General features: G+C 53.0%; 1 protein-coding gene and 1 pseudogene across 1 annotated transcript; both read left to right on the top strand.

Moving 5' to 3' along the window:
* Tdrp (testis development related protein) lies at positions 1-25,816 on the top strand. Its single transcript, XM_077792730.1, has 3 exons — positions 1-48; positions 24,404-24,507; positions 25,471-25,816. Exons 1-3 carry the CDS (start codon positions 43-45, stop codon positions 25,814-25,816), a joined length of 456 nt encoding a protein of 151 aa, XP_077648856.1. The 5' UTR covers positions 1-42.
* Positions 6,465-7,735, top strand: LOC144250181 (serine/arginine-rich splicing factor 2 pseudogene; annotated as a pseudogene).
* Positions 25,817-26,418: the final 602 nt, after the last annotated feature.

The raw sequence follows: 26,418 nt of genomic DNA on the forward strand, positions 1-26,418 counted from the left end.
TGGGCAGCAAGCGTCCACAGGAGTGCCAGCAAGGACTGAAACATGAAGGTAGAACATTGCCCTTGTTGAACCCCGGCCAGGAAGGAGCCCCTTGCTATTCTGCACGTTTGCAAATAATTGCATGAGCACTTATTGATCAGCATGGGTGTTGGATGTGACAGGAAGAAATAGGTCTGTGAAGCCATGTCAAAACAAGCAGCAGGGCACAGAGGCAGCCTTCTGCATGGGATCAGTATTTCTCAACCATATGTCTGATAAACAGCTAATATTTAATGTGCAAAGAACTTGTGCAACCACGAAAAAACAAATGAATTAAAAATGGGAAAGATCTATTTAAAGAAGGTAAACAAGTGCCCCATAAGCACATAAGACATTCATGACCAGTTCTCAGGGAAATGCAAGTCAAAGCCACGAGAGATTACTTCACACTTGTTGGTGTGGCCACTGGAAAGAAAGAAAGCCAGCCAGAAAATGACCAGTATAGGAGGATATGGGAAAATAGGACACTCATACACTGCTGCTGACTAGATAACAGGATGTAGCTACTTTGGAAAATGGTGGCAGTTCCTCTTACATTTAAAATTGAATTACTATATGATCTAGCCATCCTTCTTTTGGGTGTATATCCTAAAGAAATGAGAACAAGATCACAATGAGAGATTTGCTTGCCCACATTCATTGCAGCTCTATTCACAATAGCCAAGAGGTGAAAACAATCTAAATGTCTATGGATGGTTCCATGGGTAAAGCAAATGTGATCTCGATGTACGGTGGAATATTATTCCGCGTCTTATGCTGTGACATGGATCCACCTTGAGACGTTGTGCTTGGCGAATTAAGCCAATAATAGAAGATAGATAAAGCATGATTCTACTAGTGTGGTATTGAAAGTAATCAAACTCTTAGAGGTTGGTTGACAACCTCTGTGGTTGGTGGGGCCTTGTTACTGGAGGTCCCGTGTCCTACATTATTGATGACAACTCGGCCCGTGGTGGTGAGCTCTCCAGCCCTCTCCTCCTGCAGTTCAGGGCCAGTGGTGGGTGTCTGACTGCACCTTCCAGCCTCTGAGGGTGGGGTGAGTTTTCCAGGCGACCAGTCTTCTTGCCGAAGCCATCTAGGTCCTGTTCCATGAGTCACCATATTAGCAGACAGTGTTCGAGTGGTTTGGGGAACTTGGATAAATACTAAATTTTGTTTTCATTTTACCACATGCTGAATTTTGATCTATTTGTATGGATTTCAAATTAGACTTTATTAAGATAATTATGTGAATGACTTAAAACTTTTAAAAAGTGATGAAATGCCCCAGTCTCCCCCTGACCCTTGCTTTCGGGCTTAGATAAGTATTCCCTCCCAGTCTTCTAGTTTCTTGTGGCTTCATTTAAAAGAAATAAGTTCAATCTGTTTAGAATTATTTTGTCACAATGAAATGGATCTGTGTTTTCTCTCAGAATAACCAGTTATCTTAAATCCATTTTGAAGTGAGCCATTTCCCTTCGTCTGTGCCACTTTCATTGTGAATCGAGTCTGTGTGGGGCTGATGGGTTTTCCACCTGTAGAGTGTTTCTGTCTGTTTTCATTTTACTTCCACAACTTTACTTAGTAAAGTTTTATAATCCATGAATTACTGGGTAATGTAAGTTGATTTTTATTTTAGACTTGAAAATACATCTGCCTTAGCATGTTTATTATTAATTTTTTTGGTATTATTAAGCAATTCTATTGTCTTCTCCTTTTTCAGTAGATGACTTTTTAGAGCACTTTTGGGTTTACAGCAAGATTAAGTGGAAGGTACAGAGTTTCCCTGTACATCCCCCGCCTCACACCGTCTCCTGGACCAGCATCTGCAGAGAGCTGCGTTTCTCAGTCAGTGAACCTGCGGAGTCCACAGCTGACCTGAGGGGCCTCTTCTGTGTTCTGCAGTCTGTGTGTGGGCAGATGTGCCACGGCAGGGTCAGGTTCCCTGCTGAACGCCGTGTTCCCCTGGCTTCCTCCGTCCCTGGCAACCACTGACCTTTGCACTGGCCCTGGGTTTCACCTTTGAGGGGTGTGATGTACTTGGCACCACAGTGAGCGGCCTTTTGGAATGGCTTTTTGGACTCAGCAGTGCATTGCTTTCTTAGGTGGCCTCTTTTTATGGTTGATGGTTCATTTTTTTTTTTTTTTTTTAATCACTGAGCACTTCCTGTTATCTGGGTGTACCACAGTTTACGTACCCACTCACCCACTGAAGGGCATCTTGGTTGCTTTGGAGTTTTGGCAGTGATGAGAAAAGCCTATCTACACGTCTGTGTGCTGGTTTTAGTGTGGACACATGTCAGCTTTTCAGGGCTTTTGAGTAAGTAGCAGGGAACATGCCTGCTGGGTTGTAAGGAACGGACAGACTGTCTTCCAGGGTACATGTGTCATTTTGCATTCCCTCCGCAGTGGATGAGAGCGCCTGCTGCCCTGTTTTCTCGCCAGCACGTGATGCTGTTTGTGTCTGGAGTCTGGCGGTGACGGGTGTGCAGTGCACCTTACCTGTCTGTGTTCCACACCACAGGTGCTGACTTGCATCTGTGTCTCTTCCTTGGAGATTGCTGGTCAGGCTGTTCTAGAAGAGTTCTTTGTGTATTTTTGATAGCAGTTCTCAGTAAGATATCTCTGGCAAATATCTTTTCCAAGTCTGGGTTTCTCCGCATCCTCTGCAGTTTTATTTGCCTCATACAGTCCTGAGGGACATGCTTTATCACAAGAAGTGACAACAGCTTACTGTCTGGTTTTACTTAAGTAGAAAGGAACAGATGAAGATCTTGATTCTGCTCTATGCTCTGCCTTCCTCCCGAGCACCGTGCTGTAACACCTAGACCACTCCTTGGCTTTCAGACCTCTGGATGAGCAGGCAGTCCTGATGCCGACGTGCACTCGCCAGGTTTAATCCGAGAGAGATCTCACAGTGTCTCAGCTGAGAGGTTGGTAAATGTGTGCCGCAGAGGATGTGGACCAGAGGGGAGGGAGTGGGAGGAGGGCCGTCCTGTGCATGTCCTTCATCAGGGGTCCACACAGCAGCTGTCAGTGTGTGTGTGTGGGGGGTGACATTTGGGCTGAGGAGGTGCTCTGTGATTTCTAGGAGGTCACAGAGTGGGTGAGCAGGACCAACCACCCGACGTTCAGACGGCCTGTGGCACATCGGGGGGATGTGGGCACCTCCGGGAGGGAGCCTGGAGCAGGCTGACCACTCACCCCCCACTCAGTGGTGTGTAGCCTGCTGTGCCCGGGAGCCTGAGGCCCTGGAGTAAGCGGCCTGTGCTTCTGTCCACAGCGAGGGGCAGTGGGAGTCCAGAGAGCTGCTCACAGGGCCTTGCAGGCTTCCTTTCCCTGGATGCCGCTGCCCAGGTCCACGGGCTGCAGCCCTGTGGTGCTGCCACTGCCCCCCACTGCTTCCGGGTCTGGTCTCCGCTTCCCCTGACCTTCTTCTCCCCCAGCAGCTTCAGCTGATTATTTCAACCTCAGGAAACGTGGAGCCTGGTCCTGCCCGGTGTTATCTTCGTGAGATCGGCCAGGCCTGTTTCTGTCATGTTTTGTTTGTAATGTGGTATTTGTCATCTGTCACTAGAAGTCCCTGAGCACTGTGCCTGGCCCTGCTTGGGGGTGTGGGCCGGGGTCTTCCTGGCCCTTTTCCATCCAGCCCTCCAGGGTCTCGCTGGCTTCCCGTGGTGGCTGGGTGGCGACAGAGGCATCTCTGGCTCATGGCACACCGCAGCAAGTACATGCATCTGTGGTGGCCAGTGCACACACTGGGCCCTGGTCCCGCTCTGTCCCTGTGTCTCTAAGCGGTGGTCCAGGCAGTCTAGGGGGAGAGCAGGTGTCTTGGCACACTGGCCTGAGAGGACTCCAGCTGTGAGGAGGCTGGGTGTGGCTCCAGGGGGCACTGTGAGCCCGGGCCCTGGGTCCTGTGTGTCCTCCTCCTCGGGCTTATCCCAGCTTGCTGGCTAGACCTGTCTACCTCTCTGTGGCTCTGATCTTCACCTCCCTCTCCCACCTGTAACAGGGGACGTCTGGAGTGTCCTTCTTTGAACAGGTGTCTGAACCTACTCAGTCTGCCTCCTGGGAGAGGGGAAGGGCATTGGACTGGCTATTTGTGTTGGACCTGGCTGGCCCCCCACGCCTGCCCCTGCTCTGCCTGAGGTGGCTGCGGTCTCTGGCAAACCCTCCAGTGCAGTTGTGCCCTGCACCAGTTGCCCTTGGGTGACCCCTGGACACGGGGCTGTTGATCAGAGCTGTTCCCACCGTGGTTTGAGGTTTCTGTGATGTTAAGGCGTGGGCCTGGCTTCCTGCTCTCAGTGAGGTCCCGATTGCCCGATGGCGCTGGTTTTGCTACCTTTTATACCCCTTGCTGTGGCCAAGGAGGATGTCGAGACACTGTAGGAAGAGGTGGGAGCAGGTGGAGTTAATGCCAGCTCTGGCCACAGGTTTGGGTCTCATGCCACTCCTTAGGATTTTAATTGGCAGAAGTAATGGATTTAATGGATTATGTTTCTTCATTGGGATTGCCTTTTCCAGTTTCTTTAAAAAAAAAAAGGGAGAGATATTTTAAGCATTTTCAATATTGTGAAAACTAATATTTATCCCTCTCAACTCAAAGTGGATCAAGGACCTAGGAATTTAACCAGGGACACTGCATCTATTAGAAGAAAAAGTAGGCCCAAATCTCCATCATGTCGGATCAGGCCCCAACTTCCTTAATAAGACTCCTGTAGCACAAGAGTTAATAACAAGAATCAGTAAATGGGATGGATTCAAACTAAAAAGCTTCTTCTCAGCAAAAGAAACAATCTGTGAGGCGAATAGAGAGCCTACTAATTGGGAACAAATTTTTATTATACGAACATCTGATAGAGCACTAATCTCTAGATTATATAAAGAACTAAAAAAATCTTAACACCAAAAAAAAAAACCAAAAACCCAGTCAATAAATGGGCCAAGGAACTGAACAGACACTTCTCAGAAGGTGATATACAATCAATCAACAAATATATAAAAAAAGGTTCAACATCTCTAGCAGTTAGAGAAATGCAAATCAAAACTACTCTTAAGATTTTATCTCGGGCTGGGGATGTGGCTCAAGTGGTAGCACGCTCGCCTGGCACGTGCGGGGCGCTGGGTTCGATCCTCAGCACCACATACAATAAAGATGTTGTGTCCACCAAAAACTAAAAAATAAATATTAAAAACAATTCCCTCCCCCCCCTTTAAAAAAAAAAGATTTTATCTCACTCCAGTCAGAATGGCAGCTATCATGAAAACAAACAGTAAGTGTTGGCGAGGATGTGGGGAAAAGGCACACTCATACACTGCTGGTGGGACTGCAAACTGGTGCAGCCAATATGGAAAGCAGTATGGAGATTCCTTGGAAATATGGGAATGAAACCACCATTTGACCCAGCTATCCCTCTCCTTGGCCTATACCCAAAGGACTTAAAAACAGCATACTACAGGGACACAGCCACATCAATGTTTATAGCAGCACAATTCACAATAGCTAAACTGTGGAACCAACCTAGATGCCCATCAGTTCATGAATAGATAAAGAAAATGTGGTATATATACATAATGGAATATTACTCAGCATTAAAAGAGATAAAATCATGGCATTTGCAGGTAAATGGATGGAGCTGGAGAATATAATGCTAAGTAAAATTAGCCAATCCTCAAAAACCACATGATTTCTCTGATTTAAGGATGCTGATCCCTAATATGCTGCCTGGGGTCGGGGGTGGGGTGGGAGTGGGAGGATTAAATGAACTCTAGCTAGGGCAAAGGGGAAAAGGGGAGGGAGAGGAGGGGGCATAGGGGTAGGAAAGATGGTGGGATGCGACAGTCATCATTACCCTAAGTACATGTATGAAGACATGAAGGATGTGACTCTACTTTGTGTAAACCAGAGATATAAAAAATTGTGCTCTGTATGTGTAATATGGATTGTAATGCATTCCATTGTCTTGTATAACAAATTAACATTAAAAAAAATCAAAAGACCCCTCTCATTCCTGAGTTTCACAGGAGGGCCAACCTGGTGAGCCGGTTATAAAACAATTAGCATTTAATGATGAGGTGTGCACGGGTTGTATAACGCGCCTATGGAGTATTCCACAGTCTTGCTGAACAAAAGCACATTTGTACAAGGAAGGCCATGCACTGCTGTTTTAGGTTTGTAGATCCATCTGCTAACTGGACAATCTCATGGTTTTTCATTTTAGATTGCATAAGCAATTCCAAATGTATTAACTAACATGTTTTTATTAGGCACATGAGATTGGGTGAAGGTTAGAATGTATATTGGTTACATAAATTGAATCTCAAAGCACTATTTAGGAAAGACTAATTTTTATTTCAGCAAAATTTAGTGTGGGAATTAAATTTTCCTCACTACTCCAAATAAATAATTACCATTACTAGGAGTAATTAGCTGTTTGTTTGAGGGCATGACCTCCCTCAAGGTGGACAACCTGACCTACCGCACCTCGCCCGACACGCTGAGGCGCGTCTTCGAGAAGTACGGGCGCGTGGGCGACGTGTACATCCCGCGGGACCGCTACACCAAGGAGTCCCGCGGCTTCGCCTTCGTGCGCTTCCACGACAAGCGCGACGCCGAGGACGCCATGGACGCCATGGACGGCGCCGTGCTGGACGGGCGCGAGCTGCGGGTGCAGATGGCGCGCTACGGCCGCCCGCCCGACTCGCACCACAGCCGCCGCGGCCGGCGGAGCCGCAGCCCTCGCCGCCGTCGCCGATCACTGCCTGCGGCACCCCTGCTGAGCGATCCCCTGCTGAGCTATCAGTGCACGCCGGCTTGCAATCTTACAGCCCGGTTGGGCACAAAAACACAAGCCAGTCAAACTGAGACAAAGTTTTATTTAGAGAGAGGCCATGTGCGTCCCCTAACAAGTGGGTCCACACGTGTGTGTTCTACCTGAGCCGGGGGGGTTTCCCCTTCCCCCGGAACACCCTCCTACCATCCTTTCCCAACCAATGGGAACTCTCCCATTACAAGAGTGACATGAGTAACCTGAGTCCTGAAAATGGGCCCAGCTGGACAGCATGAGTCCAAATACCATATGAATGTGAATTGCTGGCTGGCAGTCAATAAAATCCAAAGGTGCCTGTATCAATATTTTTGCTGTGGCTCCTAACAGGACACAAGGTGGAGGTGCTCAGAATGGGGATGTCTGGCAAGGCAGCCCACAGCCACAGACCACGGAGTTGGCTGAGGAATGTTGAAGAAGCAGATGTGCCTTTCCTGATGACTGTTTTAACATGACCTTTGGGCGTGGACTTTGTTGGTTAGAATTTAAATGGCATCTCCTCTTCTGTTGATGGCCCTTGCATCAGCTGCAGAGGTGAGGGAAGGCAGCTGGCTTGGGCAGTGGCTGGCCCTGCAGGGAGGGCAGCCCAGGCACATCTGCAGCTGGTGGAGGCAAGCTCCAGCTGCTGTGAGGCACTGGGCCCCAGAACTGTGGCAGAGCCCGCCGTCTGCTCTGCACATGAGGGGCACTGGAGGGCGGCTCAGCCTCTCCCCACAGGGAGAAGTTGTTAGGACCCTTGCCTTCTTTGTGCCTGTCTCTGCTCTCCACCTTTGCTTTAGGACCCCTCACAAAGGGCTCATGAGACGGTGACTGGTGAAGAGGGAAGAATCACACAGGACCCGTCCTCGAGCACACCACAGGATACACAGCTGCCTGCTGGTGAAGTGTAAAGGTGCGTTTACAGAAGTGCCTGCTAGAGGTCCTGTGGCATGACAGGGAGGGTTTGTGCCCAGGACCAGGGCAGCTGCTCTGCTGTGAGGAAGCCTCCTGAGCAACAGAGATGGGGGTCAGTGAGTCCTGGCTGAGGGGTCCTCTGCCTATTTGGCAAGATCCGTTGGCAGGAGGCCTCCAGAGTGGTGGTGTTGTGTGTGTGTGAGGAGGGCTGAGGCTGAGAAGTCAGAGGATAGCTCCAGATGTGTCTGTCTTTCTACAGGGAGGGAGCTCATGGTTTGGGCTTGAAATGTGTCCCTTCCAGGCACTAGGCTCCCTCTGCAGTGAGCAGGATCTTGCTCCCATCCAGAGACTGCACTGGAGAGGGCACACGCACCTGCTTGTGTTCCAGCCAATAGCAATGGGGACAGGCCTCAGGCACCAGCTCTACTGATTTATGAGCACAGTCCCAGTCCTCACATTGGCTGTGTGTGGTCCTGAACAGAGTGTAGGGTGTGTGTGTGTGTGTGTGTGTGTGTGTGTGTGTAAGAGAGAGACCTGGGGCAAAGTATGTGCATGTGTGGTGTATGTGTGAGAAAGAGAGAAAGAGATACTGGGAAAATTTCTCTCTGTGTGTGTGTGTGTGAGAGAGAGAGAGAGAGAGAGAGAGGGAGAGATAGATAGATCTGGGCAAATTGTGTGTGTGTGTGTGTGTGTGTGTGAGAGAGAGAGAGAGAGAGAGAGAGAGAGAGAGATATCTTGGGCAAAGTGTGCAGTGTGTGCGCCTGTGATCCTGGACATGTGCATCTGGTGTATCTGGCTGTGTATGCTGCATCCGAGGGCACCTGGGTGTTGTGATTGTGCTGTGCCATTAACAGACAAAACTCAGTTCTATGTTTCCACAGTGCCAGAACTTATCGAATAACAATATATCCACAGGCTACTGAACTCTCATCAGGGGCAGTTCTCCGGGCACGTGAGGGTCACCTGGCAGTCCCAAGCTGGGCAGTTGCAGGTTCTTGTGTTCCAACCTTAATATCTAGAATCTGAAACACACAAGCCACACCTACTTCACACAGTGATAGAAAACAGGTCACAGAAAGACTCAGGAAGGGCTAAGCCACTGCAGGGTTGCAGGATGCTGAGCCAGGCACAGGAGAGGCAGGAGTGCAGGGTCGAGGAGTGCCAGGGTGGGCAGACAAGGGTTTAAGGAACGGTTCCCAGAGGGGTCGAGGCCGAGGACCTGGATGTGAGCAGTTTCAGTCTCAGAGCATCAGCTGGGTGTCAGCGTGGAGTGGGCCATGCGTGGTTGTCACAGGCGGGAGAAACCCTGCTCTGCTAGGTTCACTGCTGTGGCAGTTTTCCTGGGTGAGGCTGTGATGAGTGACCAGGAGATGGGGTCAGGATGCTGCCATGTCCTGTCTTGGGGTGCTCCTCTTATGGTCGTCCTTGAGGTTGATAATTTCTTGTGCTTGGTGTTCCTGATATGATTTGGGACATCCAAGTGTCCAGGTTTTCCTTGATTTAGTTGGACAAGTTGGCAGGTGTAAGTTATTTATCAGTTTGTGCCTGTGGCCCTTGTGATGTTAGGCTAGTGGTGGTTGCTTACATGTATAATCAAGGTGCGGAATCATTACACCTTGGCACATGGACTCAAAATGGAATGGGTTATGGCAAACTACTGCTTTATAAGATGGACTCACCAGGGCAAGCACAGCCTGAGAACTGCTGTTCTACATACCACAAAGACACCTGGGGCAGGCACAGCCTGAGGACTGCTGTTCTACACACCATGGAGTCACTCAGAGCAGGCACAGCCTGAGGACTGCTGTTCTACACACCATGGAGTCACTAGGGCAGGCACAGCCTGAGGACTGCTGTTCTACATACCACAAAGACACCTGGGGCAGGCACAGCCTGAGGACTGCTGTTCTACACACCATGGAGTCACTCAGAGCAGGCACAGCCTGAGAACTGCTGTTCTACACACCATGGAGTCACTCAGGGCAGGCACAGCCTGAGGACTGCTGTTCTACATACCACAAAGACACCTGGGGCAGGCACAGCCTGAGGACTGCTGTTCTACACACCACAGAGTCACTCAGGACAGGTACAGCCTGAGGACTGCTGTTCCACACACCATGGAGTCACTCAGGGCAGGCACAGCCTGAGGACTGCTGTTCTACACACCATGGAGTCACTCAGGGTAGGCACAGCCTGAGGACTGCTGTTCTACATACCATGGAGTCACTCAGGGCAGGTGCAGCCCGAGGACTGCTGTTCTACACACCATGGAGTCACCAGGGCAGGCACAGCCTGAGGACTGCTGTTCTACACACCATGGAGTCACTCAGGGCAGGCTCAGCCTGAGGACTGCTGTTCCACACACCATGGAGTCACCAGGGCAGACACAGACTGAGGATTGCTGTTCCACACACCATGGAGTCACTAGGGCAGGCACAGCCTGAGAACTGCTGTTCTACACACCATGGAGTTACTCAGGGCAGGCACAGCCTGAGAGCTGCTGTTCTACACACCATGGAGTCACTAGGGCAGGCACAGCCTGAGGACTGCTGTTCTATACACCATGGAGTCACTCAGGACAGGCACAGCCTGAGAGCTGCTGTTCTACACACCATGGAGTCACTAGGGCAGGCACAGCCTGAGGACTGCTGTTCTACACACCATGGAGTCACTAGGGCAGGCACAGCCTGAGGACTGCTGTTCTACACACCATGGAGTCACTCAGGGCAGGCACAGTCTGAGAACTGCTGTTCCACACACCATGGAGTCCCTCAGGGCAGGCACAGCCTGAGGACTGCTGTTCCACATACCATGGAGTCACTCAGGGCAGGCACAGCCTGAGGACTGCTGTTCTACACACCATGGAGTCACTCAGGGCAGGCACAGTCTGAGGACTGCTGTTCCACACACCATGGAGTCACTAGGGCAGACACAGCCTGAGAACTGCTGTTCTACACACCATGGAGTCACTCAGGGCAGGCACAGCCTGAGGACTGCTGTTCCACACACCATGGAGTCACTAGGGCAGGCACAGCCTGAGAACTGCTGTTCTACACACCATGGAGTCACTCAGGGCAGGCACAGCCTGAGGACTGCTGTTCCACACACCATGGAGTCACTCAGGGCAGGCACAGCCTGAGGACTGCTGTTTTACACACCATGGAGTCACTCAGGGCAGGCACAGCCTGAGGACTGCTGTTCCACACACCATGGAGTCACCAGGGCAGGTGCAGCCTGAGGACTGCTGTTCTGTACACCATGGAGTCACTAGGGCAGACACAGCCTGAGGACTGCTGTTCCACACACCATGGAGTCACCAGGGCAGGCACAGCCTGAGGACTGCTGTTCTGCACACCATGGAGTCACTAGGGCAGGCACAGCCTGAGGACTGCTGTTCTACACACCATGGAGTCACTAGGGCAGGCACAGCCTGAGGACTGCTGTTCTACATACCATGGAGTCACTCAGGGCAGGTGCAGCCCGAGGACTGCTGTTCTACACACCATGGAGTCACTAGGGCAGGCACAGCCTGAGGACTGCTGTTCTGCACACCATGGAGTCACTAGGGCAGGCACAGCCTGAGGACTGCTGTTCTACACACCATGGAGTCACCAGGGCAGGCACAGCCTGAGAGCTGCTGTTCTACACACCATGGAGTCACCAGGGCAGGCGCAGCCTGAGGACTGCTGTTCTACACACCATGGGGTCACTCAGGGCAGGTGCAGCCTGGGGACTGCTGTTCTACACACCATGGAGTCACCACGGCAGGCACAGCCTGAGGACTACTGTTCCACACACCATGGAGTCACTCAGGGCAGGCATAGCCTGAGGACTGCTGTTCTACACACCATGGAGTCACCAGGGCAGGCACAGCCTGAGGACTGCTGTTCTACACACCATGGAGTCACCAGGGCAGGCACAGCCTGAGAGCTGCTGTTCTACACACCATGGAGTCACTAGGGCAGGCACAGCCTGAGGACTGCTGTCCTACACACCATGGAATCACTCAGGGCAGGCACAGCCTGAGGACTGCTGTCCTACACACCATGGAGTCACTAGGGCAGGCGTAGCCTGAGAACTGCTGTTCTACACACCATGGAGTCACTAGGGCAGGCACAGCCTGAGGACTGCTGTTCTACACACCATGGAGTCACTAGGGCAGGCGCAGCCTGAGGACTGCTGTTCTACACACCATGGAGTCACTCAGGGCAGGCACAGCCTGAGGACTGCTGTTCTACACACCATGGAGTCACCAGGGCAGGCACAGCCTGAGGACTGCTCTTCTACACACCATGGAGTCACTAGGGCAGGCACAGCCTGAGGACTGCTGTTCTAGACACCATGGAGTCACCAGGGCAGGCACAGCCTGAGGACTGCTCTTCTACACACCATGGAGTCACTAGGGCAGGCACAGCCTGAGGACTGCTGTTCTACATACCACAAAGACACCTGGGGCAGGCACAGCCTGAGGACTGCTGTTCTACACACCATGGAGTCACTCAGAGCAGGCACAGCCTGAGAACTGCTGTTCTACACACCATGGAGTCACTCAGGGCAGGCACAGCCTGAGGACTGCTGTTCTACATACCACAAAGACACCTGGGGCAGGCACAGCCTGAGGACTGCTGTTCTACACACCACAGAGTCACTCAGGACAGGTACAGCCTGAGGACTGCTGTTCCACACACCATGGAGTCACTCAGGGCAGGCACAGCCTGAGGACTGCTGTTCTACACACCATGGAGTCACTCAGGGCAGGTGCAGTCCGAGGACTGCTGTCCTACACACCATGGAGTTGCTCGGGGAAGGAACAGCCTGAGGACTGCTGTTCCACACACCATGGAGTCACTCAGGGCAGGCACAGCCTGAGAGCTGCTGTTCCACATACCATGGAGTCACTAGGGCAGGCACAGCCTGAGGACTGCTGCTCTATACACCATGGAGTCACTAGGGCAGGCACAGCCTGAGGACTGCTGCTCTATACACCATGGAGTCACTAGGGCAGGCACAGCCTGAGGACTGCTGTTCCACACACCATGGAGTCACTCAGGGCAGGCACAGCCTGAGGACTGCTGTTCCACACACCATGGAGTCACTCAGGGCAGGCACAGCCTGAGGACTGCTGTTCCACATACCATGGAGTCACTAGGGCAGGCACAGCCTGAGGACTGCTGCTCTATACACCATGGAGTCACTAGGGCAGGCACAGCCTGAGGACTGCTGCTCTATACACCATGGAGTCACTAGGGCAGGCACAGCCTGAGGACTGTTGTTCCACACACCATGGAGTCACTCAGGGCAGGCACAGCCTGAGGACTGCTGTTCCACACACCATGGAGTCACCAGGGCAGGCACAGCCTGAGGACTGCTGTTCTACACACCATGGAGTCACTCAGGGCAGGTGCAGCCCGAGGACTGCTGTTCTACACACCATGGAGTTGCTCATGGCAGGCACAGCCTGAGGACTGCTGTTCCACATACCATGGAGTCACTCAGGGCAGGCACAGCCTGAGGACTGCTGTTCTACACACCATGGAGTCACTAGGGCAGGCACAGCCTGAGGACTGCTGTTCTACACACCATGGAGTCACTCAGGGCAGGTGCAGCCCGAGGACTGCTGTTCTACACACCATGGAGTCACTAGGGCAGGCGCAGCCTGAGGACTGCTGTTCTGCACACCATGGAGTCACTAGGGCAGGCACAGCCTGAGGACTGCTGTTCTACACACCATGGGGTCACTAGGGCAGGCACAACCTGAGGACTGCTGTTCTACACACCATGGAGTCACTAGGGCAGGCGCAGCCTGAGGACTGCTGTTCTGCACACCATGGAATCACTAGGGCAGGCACAGCCTGAGGACTGCTGTTCTACACACCATGGAGTCACTCAGGGCAGGTGCAGTCCGAGGACTGCTGTCCTACACACCATGGAGTTCCTCAGGGCAGGCACAGCCTGAGGACTGCTGTTCCACACACCATGGAGTCACTCAGGGCAGGTGCAGCCCGAGGACTGCTGTTGTACACACCATGGAGTTGCTCAGGGCAGGCACAGCCTGAGGACTGCTGTTCCACACACCATGGAGTCACTCAGGGCAGGCACAGCCTGAGAACTGCTGTTCTACACACCATGGAGTCACCAGGGCAGGCACAGCCTGAGGACTGCTGTTCTACACACCATGGAGTCAGTAGGGCAGGCACAGCCTGAGAACTGCTGTTCTACACACCATGGAGTCACTCAGGGCAGGCACAGCCTGAGGACTGCTGTTCTACACACCATGGAGTCACTAGGGCAGGCACAGCCTGAGGATTGCTGTTCTACACACCATGGAGTCACCAGGGCAGGCACAGCCTGAGGACTGCTGTTCTACACACCATGGAGTCACTAGGGCAGGCACAGCCTGAGGACTGCTGTTCTACACACCATGGAGTCACTAGGGCAGGCACAGCCTGAGGATTGCTGTTCTACACACCATGGAGTCACCAGGGCAGGCACAGCCTGAGGATTGCTGTTCTACACACCATGGAGTCACCAGGGCAGGCACAGCCTGAGGATTGCTGTTCTACACACCATGGAGTCACTAGGGCAGGCACAGCCTGAGGATTGCTGTTCTACACACCATGGAGTCACTAGGGCAGGTGAAGCCTGAGGACTGCTGTTCTACACACCATGGAGTCACCAGGGCAGGCACAGCCTGAGGACTGCTGTTCTACACACCATGGAGTCACTAGGGCAGGCACAGCCTGAGGATTGCTGTTCTACACACCATGGAGTCACCAGGGCAGGCACAGCCTGAGGACTGCTGTCCTACACACCATGGAGTCACCAGGGTAGGCACAGCCTGAGGACTGCTGTTCTGTACACCATGGAGTCACTCAGGGCAGGTGCAGCCCGAGGACTGCTGTTCTACACACCATGGAGTCACCAGGGCAGGCACAGCCTGAGGACTGCTGTTCTGTACACCATGGAGTCACTCAGGGCAGGTGCAGCCCGAGGACTGCTGTTCTACACACCATGGAGTTGCTCAGGGCAGGCACAGCCTGGGGACTGCTCTTCTGTAGGCCATGGAGTCACTCAGGGCAGGGCGTGGCTTGAGCTCTACATCTGGTTTCAATGGTCCTCTTGCAATAGTAGCAGGCCTGGGGGTCATGCCTTCTGCCTGGGGCAAGTGGCCCCTGGGATCTGTTGAGTGACCATGTTCTCTGAGCCTTTCTGCTCAGGGCTTGTGAGTTGGCCACAGCCTCATCATCAGTTCCCCTGTCACCAGATCCTCCAGGCTGATAAAAGGGCTGGCTTTGGTTTCACAGTTGACCTAGATGCCTGAATTCCTCCAGAATTACCAGTTTTTCAATACCTTGAGTGTTTAAGGTTATCTGAGTTCCAGAGTTCAGAATGGCTAGAGGCAATCAAGGTCTCTGCCTCTCCTTCTGATTAACCCAGCCTGGTGCCCGTGATGGCTCGGGCTGTCTGTGGCTTGCACACTGCCTTGTGGTGATTGTCGTTCCCATGAACAACGCAGGAAGCACAGCGCTGTGGTGGCTCAAGGTGCTGCCCAGGGGAGTGGCCGTGGGGTGGCTGGCTTCACTCCCTCACCAGAGCACACAGCACAGACGGTGCCACTGCTGTCCTCCTGATGAACAAGCTTCAGCGCACATCCCAGTCCCAGTCCCTCCCTTTAGCCAGAATGCCAGCCCTGTTCAGGAATGTTCTGGAGGTGTGGCAGGTTCCTGCAGGACATGGGCCGTGGGCTGTGTGTCCTGCTTTCTGCATGCTGCTCTTGTTCCCACCCAGAGGCAGGTTGTGTGCCCGTGACCCCTGGGGCCAGCATCCTTCAGTAGGTGCTCATCCTCAGTGAGACCTCCTGATGTCCAGCAGAGGCCCAGATGGTGTCAACTGCCTGTTCCTGTCCATGCCTCGGAGGAGGCTCAGTGTTCAAGTTTGGCACGGTAAGAGGTTGACAGCATCACTTGTGACACCGTCCAGGAGGTGGAACGGGCAGTGTCAGTGTTGTTGCACTGTGGGTCACTGTTGACTCAATAAGGGTTGCGTGAACACAGGGCCGTCCAGCGGATGATCCCTGGTGCTCAATGACCAGCCTGCAGGTAGAGTGCACAGAGCAGAGGAAGGTTCACGCCCAGGTGGGCCAGAGCGGGTGTGAGACTCCACTGCTGCTCAGAGTGGAGCATAGTTGAAAACATGGATCGCTTCTGGGTCTCTCCATTTAGTGTTTCTGGACTCCATCATCGTGTACCTGAACCTGGAAAGAGAGCTCTGGGAGACGAGCCTCACACCAGCACGGCTCCCAGGCCCCGGGAACCATGTTTCTTAGGAGAAAAGTGGCATGCATGACTAAGTTTTCTCCCTGCCCATGAACCGAGGGTCAGCCTGAGCTGTCAAGGGCTGGGTGCCTATGTGGCCCTGTCCCCAGGTCAGCCTTTGCCAGGTGACTGATCCCGAGGACTCTGATCTCCTCTTGAGGAATCCGTTGATGGTTCATCATCTGTGGGGCTCGGGAGGTGAGGAAGTTTAGGAGGTAGGCTCAGTTGGCGGGAGGGTTGTGAGGGCGTGTCCTTGAAGGGGACACCTGTCCCCAGCCCTTCCTCTCCACCAAGTGCTCCCCACCATGACATTCTGCCTCAGAAAGGCCCAGAAACAACAGGTAACTGGACTGAAATCCCTGAAACTGTGAGCCAAAATAAACCTTTCCTTCTTTTAAACTGTTGTCAGGGATTTTGTCACAGTGATGGAAAGCTGAGTAACAGAAAATTTTAATATAAAATCACTACTACTAAAACTTTGAAATTCTGGGCACCTGGACAGAGCAGGCATGCAGGCTGACCAGAGGGTGATTGTCCTGATTTCCTGCTCACTCGTTTGTGTGTCAGAGGTACTTGGTATTCTGTTTCCTTTGTCTGCCTCGTTGAAATGGTATTTTCCTGTGTCACATGCAGTCTTTCCCTTTTCTCGCCTGGTGAACTGAGCTCGATAGCCTGTGAGAACAGGGGCTGTACCTCGCAGTCTGGGGTCTCACCGGTCTTCACTTGGACCAGTACTTTAAGCTAGCTTTATATCGGAGTAAAATAGAAAGTGTAAATGATACCTTATCGTGGTGTTTAAGTGACATTGGGACATTTTGTTGACATCTTGACGTTCTGTGCTGAACTGACAGTGCAGGATGGCACATGACCATCTGGCTTGGAGGCCCAGGGTGGCAGAGTTAGTTTAAAACCTTCTGGGATGTCCCCAGGGTAGGTGCCCTGTGTGCCGGGTGGGCAGCTGGGCTCTGCACACTGTGCAGACACCCCCCCCCCCCCACAGGGAGGTTCAGGTGAGCTATGGATGACGAGGCTTTCCCCACGGACCCGGGGCCCTGGGGTGGTGCTCCGAGCTGGAATGTCTCCTCGTTTCTGTGGCTCCCTTCTTGGGTTCCACACCACGGCTACTTCGGTTTTCAGCTGTTACTTTTTCTCTAGTTTTGAAGAAGTTTTTTGCCCTGTTCCCCAGAGGTGTTTTGGTTTGTTGTGACCTTCCCAAGAGTGGCTCCTGAGGGACAGAGCTCTTGGGAGAGGAGAGTTCCATGCTATACTCTAAATAGTGCCCGTCCCTACTGCCCAAGGTCCAGCGCACGCAAGGACCGATGGTGTCCTCTGGACCTTCAGCCCTGGCAGCAGCAGGACGTGCCCTCCCTGTGGAGGAATGCCGTCTGGGCGCACAGGTCCCTGCTGGCTGGGGGCTGCAGCCCTGCCCCTACTCGAGCACAAGGGGAGGACAGGCCCCTGCAGGGCTCCCTGCTTTGCCTGTGTGTGATCACTGGGACCCCGAGTGCTGCCTCGTGAGTGGGGCCTCAGCTCTGGGGCTCTCTCAGGGGACGCCCAGCCAGGCACACCACCAAAGGGTACTGCAGGGCTGCAGGACGCCAGGCCCAGGCTGCGTGTTCCTAGGTGAGTCGGGCGTGGTGGCTCCTGCCAGAGCCCAGGAATGGACCTGTAGGGGCGCTCTGGTCATGCCAAGTCCTTGTGCTCAAGGACCCTCGGCCTGGATCTACGCTGCCCACGGGAAGCGCCCTGCCTGGAGGCCAGGCAGCAGCAGCCTTATGCTCGTGTGGTGTCCTGTATGACTGATCAGTCACGTGTGGGTAAGCGTGCGGGTCTCGTGGGGCGGCGGGGTGCTGGCTGACTGCCCGTCCTCTCTAGGATGTGCTGCCAGGGCCTGTTCAGCTGCCCAAGGCCTGCTCAGTGGCTCAGGTCATGCGGACTCCGAGCATTGTAACGGTCTTCAGTACATTCAGGCATCTGCTGCGCCTGTGCTGCCCTGCAGCATCCTCTCAATGTCCAGCCTCCTGGCCATTGTGGTCTGCTCCTGCTGCAGAAGTGAGTCCCAGTAGGGTACTGACACCAGCTCCAAGGGACAGGAATAGAAAGCGGCTCTCAGAACAGGCCTCAGCCTCAGGTCCTGAGCCTGTGCCTCTTACCACCTAGGTCTAGTTGAAATGTATAAATTTAATGAACTTTGACAAATGCTTAAGTCTGGAAGGATTTGACGGCACAGGGATGCTGCCAGTTCTGCCTGTTTTGGTGGAAACAGCTTCAGTTCATCGGAGAGGATCCCCATAAGGAGGGGCCAGGGGATGCAGGGTTCCCAAAGTCCCAGGACTTGTGGAAGGTTTGTGTGAGAGACTGAAACGCTACAAATGAGGGTTTTATTAACCCTCCAGGAGTATATGTGCAAGGATAAGGAAGCCAGCAGGATGCAGGAGATGGAGGTGGAAGTCTGGTCTTGGGGGTGGCTTGGTCCAGTGGTTGCTGATGCGCTCTGTCACATCTGAAAATGCGGTGGCCCGCTTTGCATGTGTAGAACCGAGGGTTCTGGAGAAGCCTGTTCATGGAGTCTCCAGCCTGGTGACCTCGGCAGGTGGACAGGAGCAGTGCCTTGGCCACCCTCAGGCACTGAGTCAACGTGGATTCTACAGCAAGGTCATAGCCTACCCCAACCCCAGGATTGTGCTTCTGGGTTTCTTTTTTTGGGGGGTGGGGGGGTGACAAGGGATTGAACTCGGGGGACTGAATCTCTGAGCCACATCCCCAGCCCGATTTTGTATTTTATTTAGACACAGGGTCTCACTGAGTTGCTTAGCTCCTTGCCATTGCTGAGGCTGGCTTTGAACTTGCGACCCTCCTGCCTCAGACTCCTGAGCCACTAGGATTACAAGTGTGTGTCACTGCTCCTGGCCCATGCTTCTGGATTTGCCATATTCAAGGCAGTAATTTAAATTCCATCTGGGCATGGTGGTGCACACCTATAATCCCAGTGTCTCCACAGGCTGGGGAGGAGGATCGTGAGTTCAAAGCCAGCCTCAACAACTTAGCAAGACTCTGTCCTAAATAAAATTTAAAAAAGGGCTGGGTATATCATTCAGGGGTTGAGTACCCCTGGTTCAATCCCCGGTCCCCCAAAGAAAAGTAAATTCCAGTGCTTCTCCTTTCCTGTTGATTCTTGTGGAGGTGCCAGGAGAGGTTGCAGGGTAGGGCCCATTGGGTGCTTGGGTGGGGAGTGAGATCTCTGTGCAGCTGGGAGCCGCGGGAGCCACTGTCCATGTGCTGGTAGGTGTGTGCCCTGTGGCACTTGGACAGGGGACACTGAGGTGGCGATGAACAACCTCGCCCAAATCCTGCATTCAGCCAGCCTCCTCTGTAGCTGCTGCTTCGGTCACATGACGAGGGCCTCCCAGTGCTCACAAGAACAGGGTCACTCTCTGGGTTACAGCTACCGGGCAGAGATGCTTCTTCACATGGAGCTGGGCATGTGGTGGCTGCAGACCATCCTCCTCCTGGTCGGGACAGCGCACAGTCTAGCGCTCTGTCTTCTTCCTGGTCTGGATGGCGCACAGTCTAGAGCTCTGTCTTCCTCTTGGTCTGGAAGGCACACAGTCTAGCGCTCTGTCTTCCACTTGGTCTGGATGGCGCACAGACTAGCACTCTGTCTTCTTCCTGGTCTGGATGGCGCACAGTCTAGTGCTCTGTCTTCCTCTTGGTCTGGATGGCGCACAGTCTAGTGCTCTGTCTTCCTCTTGGTCTGGATGGTGCACAGACTAGCACTCTGTCTTCTTCCTGGTCTGGATGGCGCACAGTCTAGTGCTCTGTCTTCTTCCTGGTCTTGATGGCGCACAGACTAGTGCTCTGTCTTCTTCCTGGTCTGGATGGCACACAGTCTAGTGCTCTGTCTTCCTCTTGGTCTGGATGGCGCACAGTCTAGTGCTCTGTCTTCCTCTTGGTCTGGATGACGCACAGTCTAGTGCTCTGTCTTCCTCTTGGTCTGGATGGCACACAGTCTAGTGCTCTGTCTTTCTCTTGGTCTGGATGGCGCACAGTCTAGAGCTCTGTTTCTTCCTGGTCTGGAAGGCACACAGTCTAGCGCTCTGTCTTCCACTTGGTCTGGATGGCGCACAGTCTAGTGCTCTGTCTTTCTCTTGGTCTGGATGGCGCACAGTCTAGTGCTCTGTCTTCCTCTTGGTCTGGATTGCACACAGTCTAGTGCTCTGTCTTCCTCTTGGTCTGGATGATGAACAGTCTAGTGCTCTGTCTTTCTCTTGGTCTGGACGGCACACAGTCTAGTGCTCTGTCTTCCTCTTGGTCTGGATTGCACACAGTCTAGTGCTCTGTCTTTCTCTTGGTCTGGATGGCGCACAGTCTAGAGCTCTGTTTCTTCCTGGTCTGGAAGGCACACAGTCTAGCGCTCTGTCTTCCACTTGGTCTGGATGGCGCACAGACTAGCGCTCTGTCTTCTTCCTTGTCTGGATGGCGCACAGTCTAGTGCTCTGTCTTCCTCCTGGTCTTGATGGTGCACAGACTAGCGCTCTGTCTTCTTCCTGGTCTGGATGGCACACAGTCTACTGCTCTGTCTTCCTCTTGGTCTGGATGGCGCATAGTCTAGAGCTCTGTCTTCCTCTTGGTCTGGATGGCGCACAGTTTAGTGCTCTGTCTTCCTCTTGGTCTGGATTGCACACAGTCTAGTGCTCTGTCTTCCTCTTGGTCTGGATGGTGCACAGTCTAGTGCTCTGTCTTCTTCCTGGTCTGGATGGCACACAGTCTACTGCTCTGTCTTCCTCTTGGTCTGGATGGTGCACAGACTAGCACTCTGTCTTCTTCCTGGTCTGGATGGCGCACAGTCTACTGCTCTGTCTTCCTCTTGGTCTGGATGGCACACAGTCTAGTGCTCTGTCTTCCTCTTGGTCTGGATTGCACACAGTCTAGTGCTCTGTCTTCTTCTTGGTCTGGATTGCACACAGTCTAGTGCTCTGTCTTCCTCTTGGTCTGGATGGCGCACAGTCTAGTGCTCTGTCTTCCTCTTGGTCTGGATGATGAACAGTCTAGTGCTCTGTCTTTCTCTTGGTCTGGACGGCACACAGTCTAGTGCTCTGTCTTCCTCTTGGTCTGGATGGTGCACAGTCTAGTGCTCTGTCTTCTTCCTGGTCTGGAAGGCACACAGTCTAGCGCTCTGTCTTCCACTTGGTCTGGATGGCGCACAGACTAGCGCTCTGTCTTCTTCCTGGTCTGGATGGCGCACAGTCTAGTGCTCTGTCTTCCTCCTGGTCTTGATGGTGCACAGACTAGCGCTCTGTCTTCTTCCTGGTCTGGATGGCACACAGTCTACTGCTCTGTCTTCCTCTTGGTCTGGATGGCGCATAGTCTAGAGCTCTGTCTTCCTCTTGGTCTGGATGGTGCACAGTTAAGTGCTCTGTCTTCCTCTTGGTCTGGATGGCACACAGTCTAGTGCTCTGTCTTCTTCCTGGTCTGGATGGCGCACAGTCTAGTGCTCTGTCTTCTTCCTGGTCTGGATGGCGCACAGTCTACTGCTCTGTCTTCCTCTTGGTCTGGATGGCACACAGTCTAGTGCTCTGTCTTCCTCTTGGTCTGGATGGCGCACAGTCTAGTGCTCTGTCTTCTTCCTGGTCTGGATGGCACACAGTCTACTGCTCTGTCTTCCTCTTGGTCTGGATGGCGCATAGTCTAGAGCTCTGTCTTCCTCTCGGTCTGGATGGCACACAGTCTAGTGCTCTGTCTTCCTCTTGGTCTGGATGGCACACAGTCTAGTGCTCTGTCTTCCTCTTGTTCTGGATGGCACACAGTCTACTGCTCTGTCTTCCTCTTGGTCTGGATGGCGCACAGTCTAGTGCTCTGTCTTTCTCTTGGTCTGGATGGCGCACAGTAGTGCTCTGTCTTCTTCCTGGTCTGGATGGCGCACAGTCTAGAGCTCTGTCTTCCTCTTGGTCTGGATGGCGCACAGTCTAGTGTTCTGTCTTCCTCTTGGTCTGGATGGCGCACAGTCTAGTGCTCTGTCTTCTTCCTGGTCTGGATGGCGCACAGTCTAGTGCTCTGTCTTCTTCCTGGTCTGGATGGCGCACAGTCTAGTGCTCTGTCTTCTTCCTGGTCTGGATGGCGCACAGTCTAGTGCTCTGTCTTCCTCTTGGTCTGGATGGCACACAGTCTAGTGCTCTGTCTTCCTCTTGTTCTGGATGGCACACAGTATAGTGCTCTGTCTTCCTCTTGTTCTGGATGGCACACAGTCTACTGCTCTGTCTTCCTCTTTGTCTGGATGGCACACAGTCTAGTTCTCTTTCTTCCTCTTGGTCTGGATGGCGCACAGTTCTAGTGCTCTGTCTTCTTCCTGGTCTGGTAGACACACAGTCTAGTTCTCTGTCTTCCTCTTGGTCTGGATGGCACACAGTCTAGTGCTCTGTCTTCTTCCTTATCTGGATGGCACACAGTCTACTGCTTTGTGTTCCTCTTGGTCTGGATGGCGCACAGTCTAGTTCTCTGTCTTCCTCTTGGTCTGGATGGCACACAGTATAGTGCTCTGTCTTCCTCTTGGTCTGCATGGCACACAGTCTAGTGCTCTGTCTTCCTCTTGGTCTGCATGGCACACAGTATAATGCTCTGTCTTCCTCTTGGTCTGGATGGCGCACAGTCTAGCGCTCTGTCTTCTTCCTGGTCTGGATGGCGCACAGTTTAGCACTCTGTCTTCCTCTTGGTCTGGATGATGAACAGTCTAGCGCTCTGTCTTCCTCTTGGTCTGGGTGGTGCACAGTCTAGAGCTCTGTCTTCCTCTTGGTCTGGATGATGAACAGTCTAGCGCTCTGTCTTCCTCTTGGTCTGGATGGTGCACAGTCTAGAGCTCTGTCTTCCTGGTCTGGATGGCGCATAGTCTATCACTCTGTTTTTGAGAATTCAGACTCCACGGGGTCCTGCCTGCAGCTGCACCATGCCCTGAGCCCTGCGCAGGGGGACCAGCTGCTGCCAGGGCTCTGCCAATGTGTGACAGGCAGTCCATCTCTCCTTGGCTTGTGACGTCAGGGTTCTCTGGGAGGAGGCAGCGGTGTGCTCGTGAGCAGCTTGTCTTCACAGTGGGTTGTTGGAGGCCTGCCTGAGTCTGCTCTGCTGGGGAGAAGTGGCATCCCACTTCTCTTTCCCATGGTGCCTGGTTGGTCTCCCTATGTCTCACACCCACCCTGGGTTGCGTGCTGGACCCTGAACTCCAGCCTGCCTCAAGGGTCAGGAGTGGACTTTGTAGTGAACCACCTTTTTCCACTGCCTCCACATTTAGTTTTCAAGGCAGCTTGATTTCTGTTTCATTTTTAACATTTTAAAGTATTTGAAGCAAGGCTGCCCCATGACACACCCTGCTCCCCAAGCCAGTCCTGTAGCTGGAGTGATGGGCACCGGGAAGTATTAAGCCGTGGGAGAAAGCCACATTTTCAGGAAACGCTGGTCTCTCTGCATACCATTCTTTGTTCTTATAGTATTTTATGGAGCCGGTGCCATGGATTGTAAGATATTCTGACTTCAGAAATGAAAACTGCATGAAGTCCTTTGTTCAGAACCAATACATATAATTTTTTCTCCAAAGCCTGTACTTGAGGTTGGGGTGAGGGCCACTGTCCCTCACAGGTGCTGACGCCCAAACGTGGGGCAGAGGTGCTGGGGCCAGGAGCATCCTGCTTGCAATCTCAGTCAGGGCTGTTCTCCAGGTTCTGGCTGCCAGGGTTCAAGAGACCCAGTTCTTCCTGCAGTGAAAGCCGTGTCTAAACACATGCCTCGTCATCAAACCTATGACTGTGACTGGAGGAGAATGCATGCGGGACACAGGTGATGGACAGGTAGGCAGGACGCCGACACCTTAGTCACCACTGGCAGAAACCTGGTGTGTGCCAAGGTGGAAGAGCAGGTCGCCCCACAGTGCAGCCTCATGCTGTGGTGGATGCAGTGTCCCGGGAGATGGTAGCAGGGCCGAAGCATCTCCTAACCTGGTGACATCGTCACCATCTAAAGCCCCAGGGCAGTGTATTACACGCTGTGATGCTGGTGTGAGCACGCCCACAGCATCCATCAGGTGTGTCAAAGTGCAGCAGGTGGGCTGTGTCCATGACCTTGACGAGCAGCCACATCACCAGCTGAAGTGGCCGCTGTACATGCCTTCTCATTGTTTCAGGGTTCATCATGCACTGGGGCAGCATCTTTACCTCATGTGTGGGTGAGCACCAGGCTGGCCCACCTGTGTCAGCACACTGTGATGTCCATGCCTCTCCCCAACCCTGCCTGTCCTTAAGGAAGACTCAGACGATGAGTGTCGACATCAGCAGCCATCTGATGTTTCCCTTAACCTTTCTTTAGGTTCAGGGAGCAAGTTTCCGAGGTTGGAAAGAAGTGACTTCTCTGTTTAATAAGGACGATGAACAACATCTGCTTGAAAGATGTAAATCTCCAAAGTCTAAAGGGTAAGTCACCTGTGTGTGGAGGCGGTCACGTCTTGGGCAGCAGTCACTGGGCGGTGGAGCAGCTGTGTGACCGCAGGCCCTGGGCAGCCATCCTGACTGTGCCTGTGGAGCCTGGGGGCTCTGCCTGGAGCACAGAGGAGTTGCATTCTGCCATGGTGTGGAGAGGTGAAAAGATCTCCAGGTCAGGTGCGTGTGGGCTTTAAGGCCGTCCAGCCCTGCTGGAGGTTCTTAGTACTTTCAGAAAACAAGGAAAGCTCTATTGGAAATGCAAAGGCTGAATTGTAAACTAAAAGGTCTTAGAAACTTAGGCTCATGTATCACTGACACTTTATTATAAATATTTCACAACGTTAAAAAGTGCATTTAAAGTTGAAAATCAAGGCCACAGGCTGCCTGATGGAACTGCCACTGGCACAGCTGTCAGGGAAGCCCTGGGATGGAGGGTGCATGCTGGTGGGCCTCAGTGGCCTGCCATCAGGACCGTGAGTGCTGGTGCTCTTGAGCGGGAGCCCTGACTGTGCCCATGAACTGCACTCTCGCTGTGGGCGGCCTGCTGACCAGCGTCTGCAGTGGGGCCTGTGGCGTTCTTTCCTTTTGTAGGGTGTGTTCTTGACTCCCAGGTGCTTGCTACTTGAGGAGCCTTGTTGAAAACCTGTTTGACAGGCCTGGCCTCCTAGTTTGGACCCTGGGTTTTCCTGCAAATCTGCCTGGTCTGGATAGTTCAAACCTTGTCTGGACTAAACTTAGCCTCTGCAGGTGGTACCCTAAATAGCTTTTACCAGCTTCCTTACAGTCAGAGAAACTGCTTTTCAAAATTTCCTTATTAATTTTGATACATATTCAAACCTGCACACCTAGGGTAGCTTTCTAAGCAATTTAAAACTTCTAGGCAACAGCTTCATAGATGAGTGCATTTATGGGATGACTGGATCACCAGCATGTAACTCTTTTTCTCTCCTGCAGATCTAACTTACGTTTAAAGGAAGAATCGAAGACAGAGAAGAAAGCTGGATTCTGGGACAATTTGGTTTTAAAGCAGAATATGCAGTCTAGAAAACCAGATGAGATTGAAGGCTGGGAACCTCCACAGTTTGCTGTGGAGGATGCAGCAGCTGGCATGGGGGACTCCGTGCACAGCCAGCAGCTCTGGACGGGCTGGGCGGGTGAGGACAAGGGCTCCACCAGGTACAGCAGCCTGACCAGCTCAGCCAGTAGTGCCAGGTGGAGCCTCCGGTCAGCGGGGAGGTTGGTCAGCCTCAGACGGCAGAGCAAGGGTCACCTGGCAGATACCCAGGAGGAGGTGGAGTGAGTGAGTAGTGTCCAGTGCACAGCCTTGTGCTGCCAGGCGAGCCAGGTTTTGCTGGCCTGCGTGGCCTTGTAGCACACCATCCAGCTGCCGAGCCTTCCCCCACGAAGCCGGACACTGCTGGGTCCCTGCCCGTCCCAGGTGGAGTCCTGTGCTCCTGCCCTTGGGGAACCTGGCAGGGCCTGGGTGGTGCCTTATGTAGAAATGCCCACCTGCCGCAGCCCAGGCTGCGGGACTGGGTGTTTGACCCCAGTAATGACGCACAGTCTGTCCTCCGTCGTCTGTCCAAGGATCCTGCCCCTTTTCCTTGCATGTGACATGTGTTTGGGCTGTGACTGACCTGTGGTGGCCAAAAGGTGAGATGAGTCTCCCAAAGGTCACGTCCACCTCTGACATGCAGGTTGTACCTTTCCCTTATCCGATTTAAAAGAGGTGTGAACAAATGCTGGAAAAGCAGAGGACACATGTGATGTGGAACGGTAGCACCTGGAATGCACACTGGTCTGACAGTGGGTTTTCCTTTGAGATTTTATTTTTACTTCTCCTGACTTCTTTTTTATCCTGGGGATGGAATCAAGGCCATGCACATGCTAGGCAAGTGCTCT

This window comes from Urocitellus parryii, chromosome 14 (assembly GCF_045843805.1).
Source record: "Urocitellus parryii isolate mUroPar1 chromosome 14, mUroPar1.hap1, whole genome shotgun sequence".
NCBI lineage: Eukaryota > Metazoa > Chordata > Mammalia > Rodentia > Sciuridae > Urocitellus > Urocitellus parryii.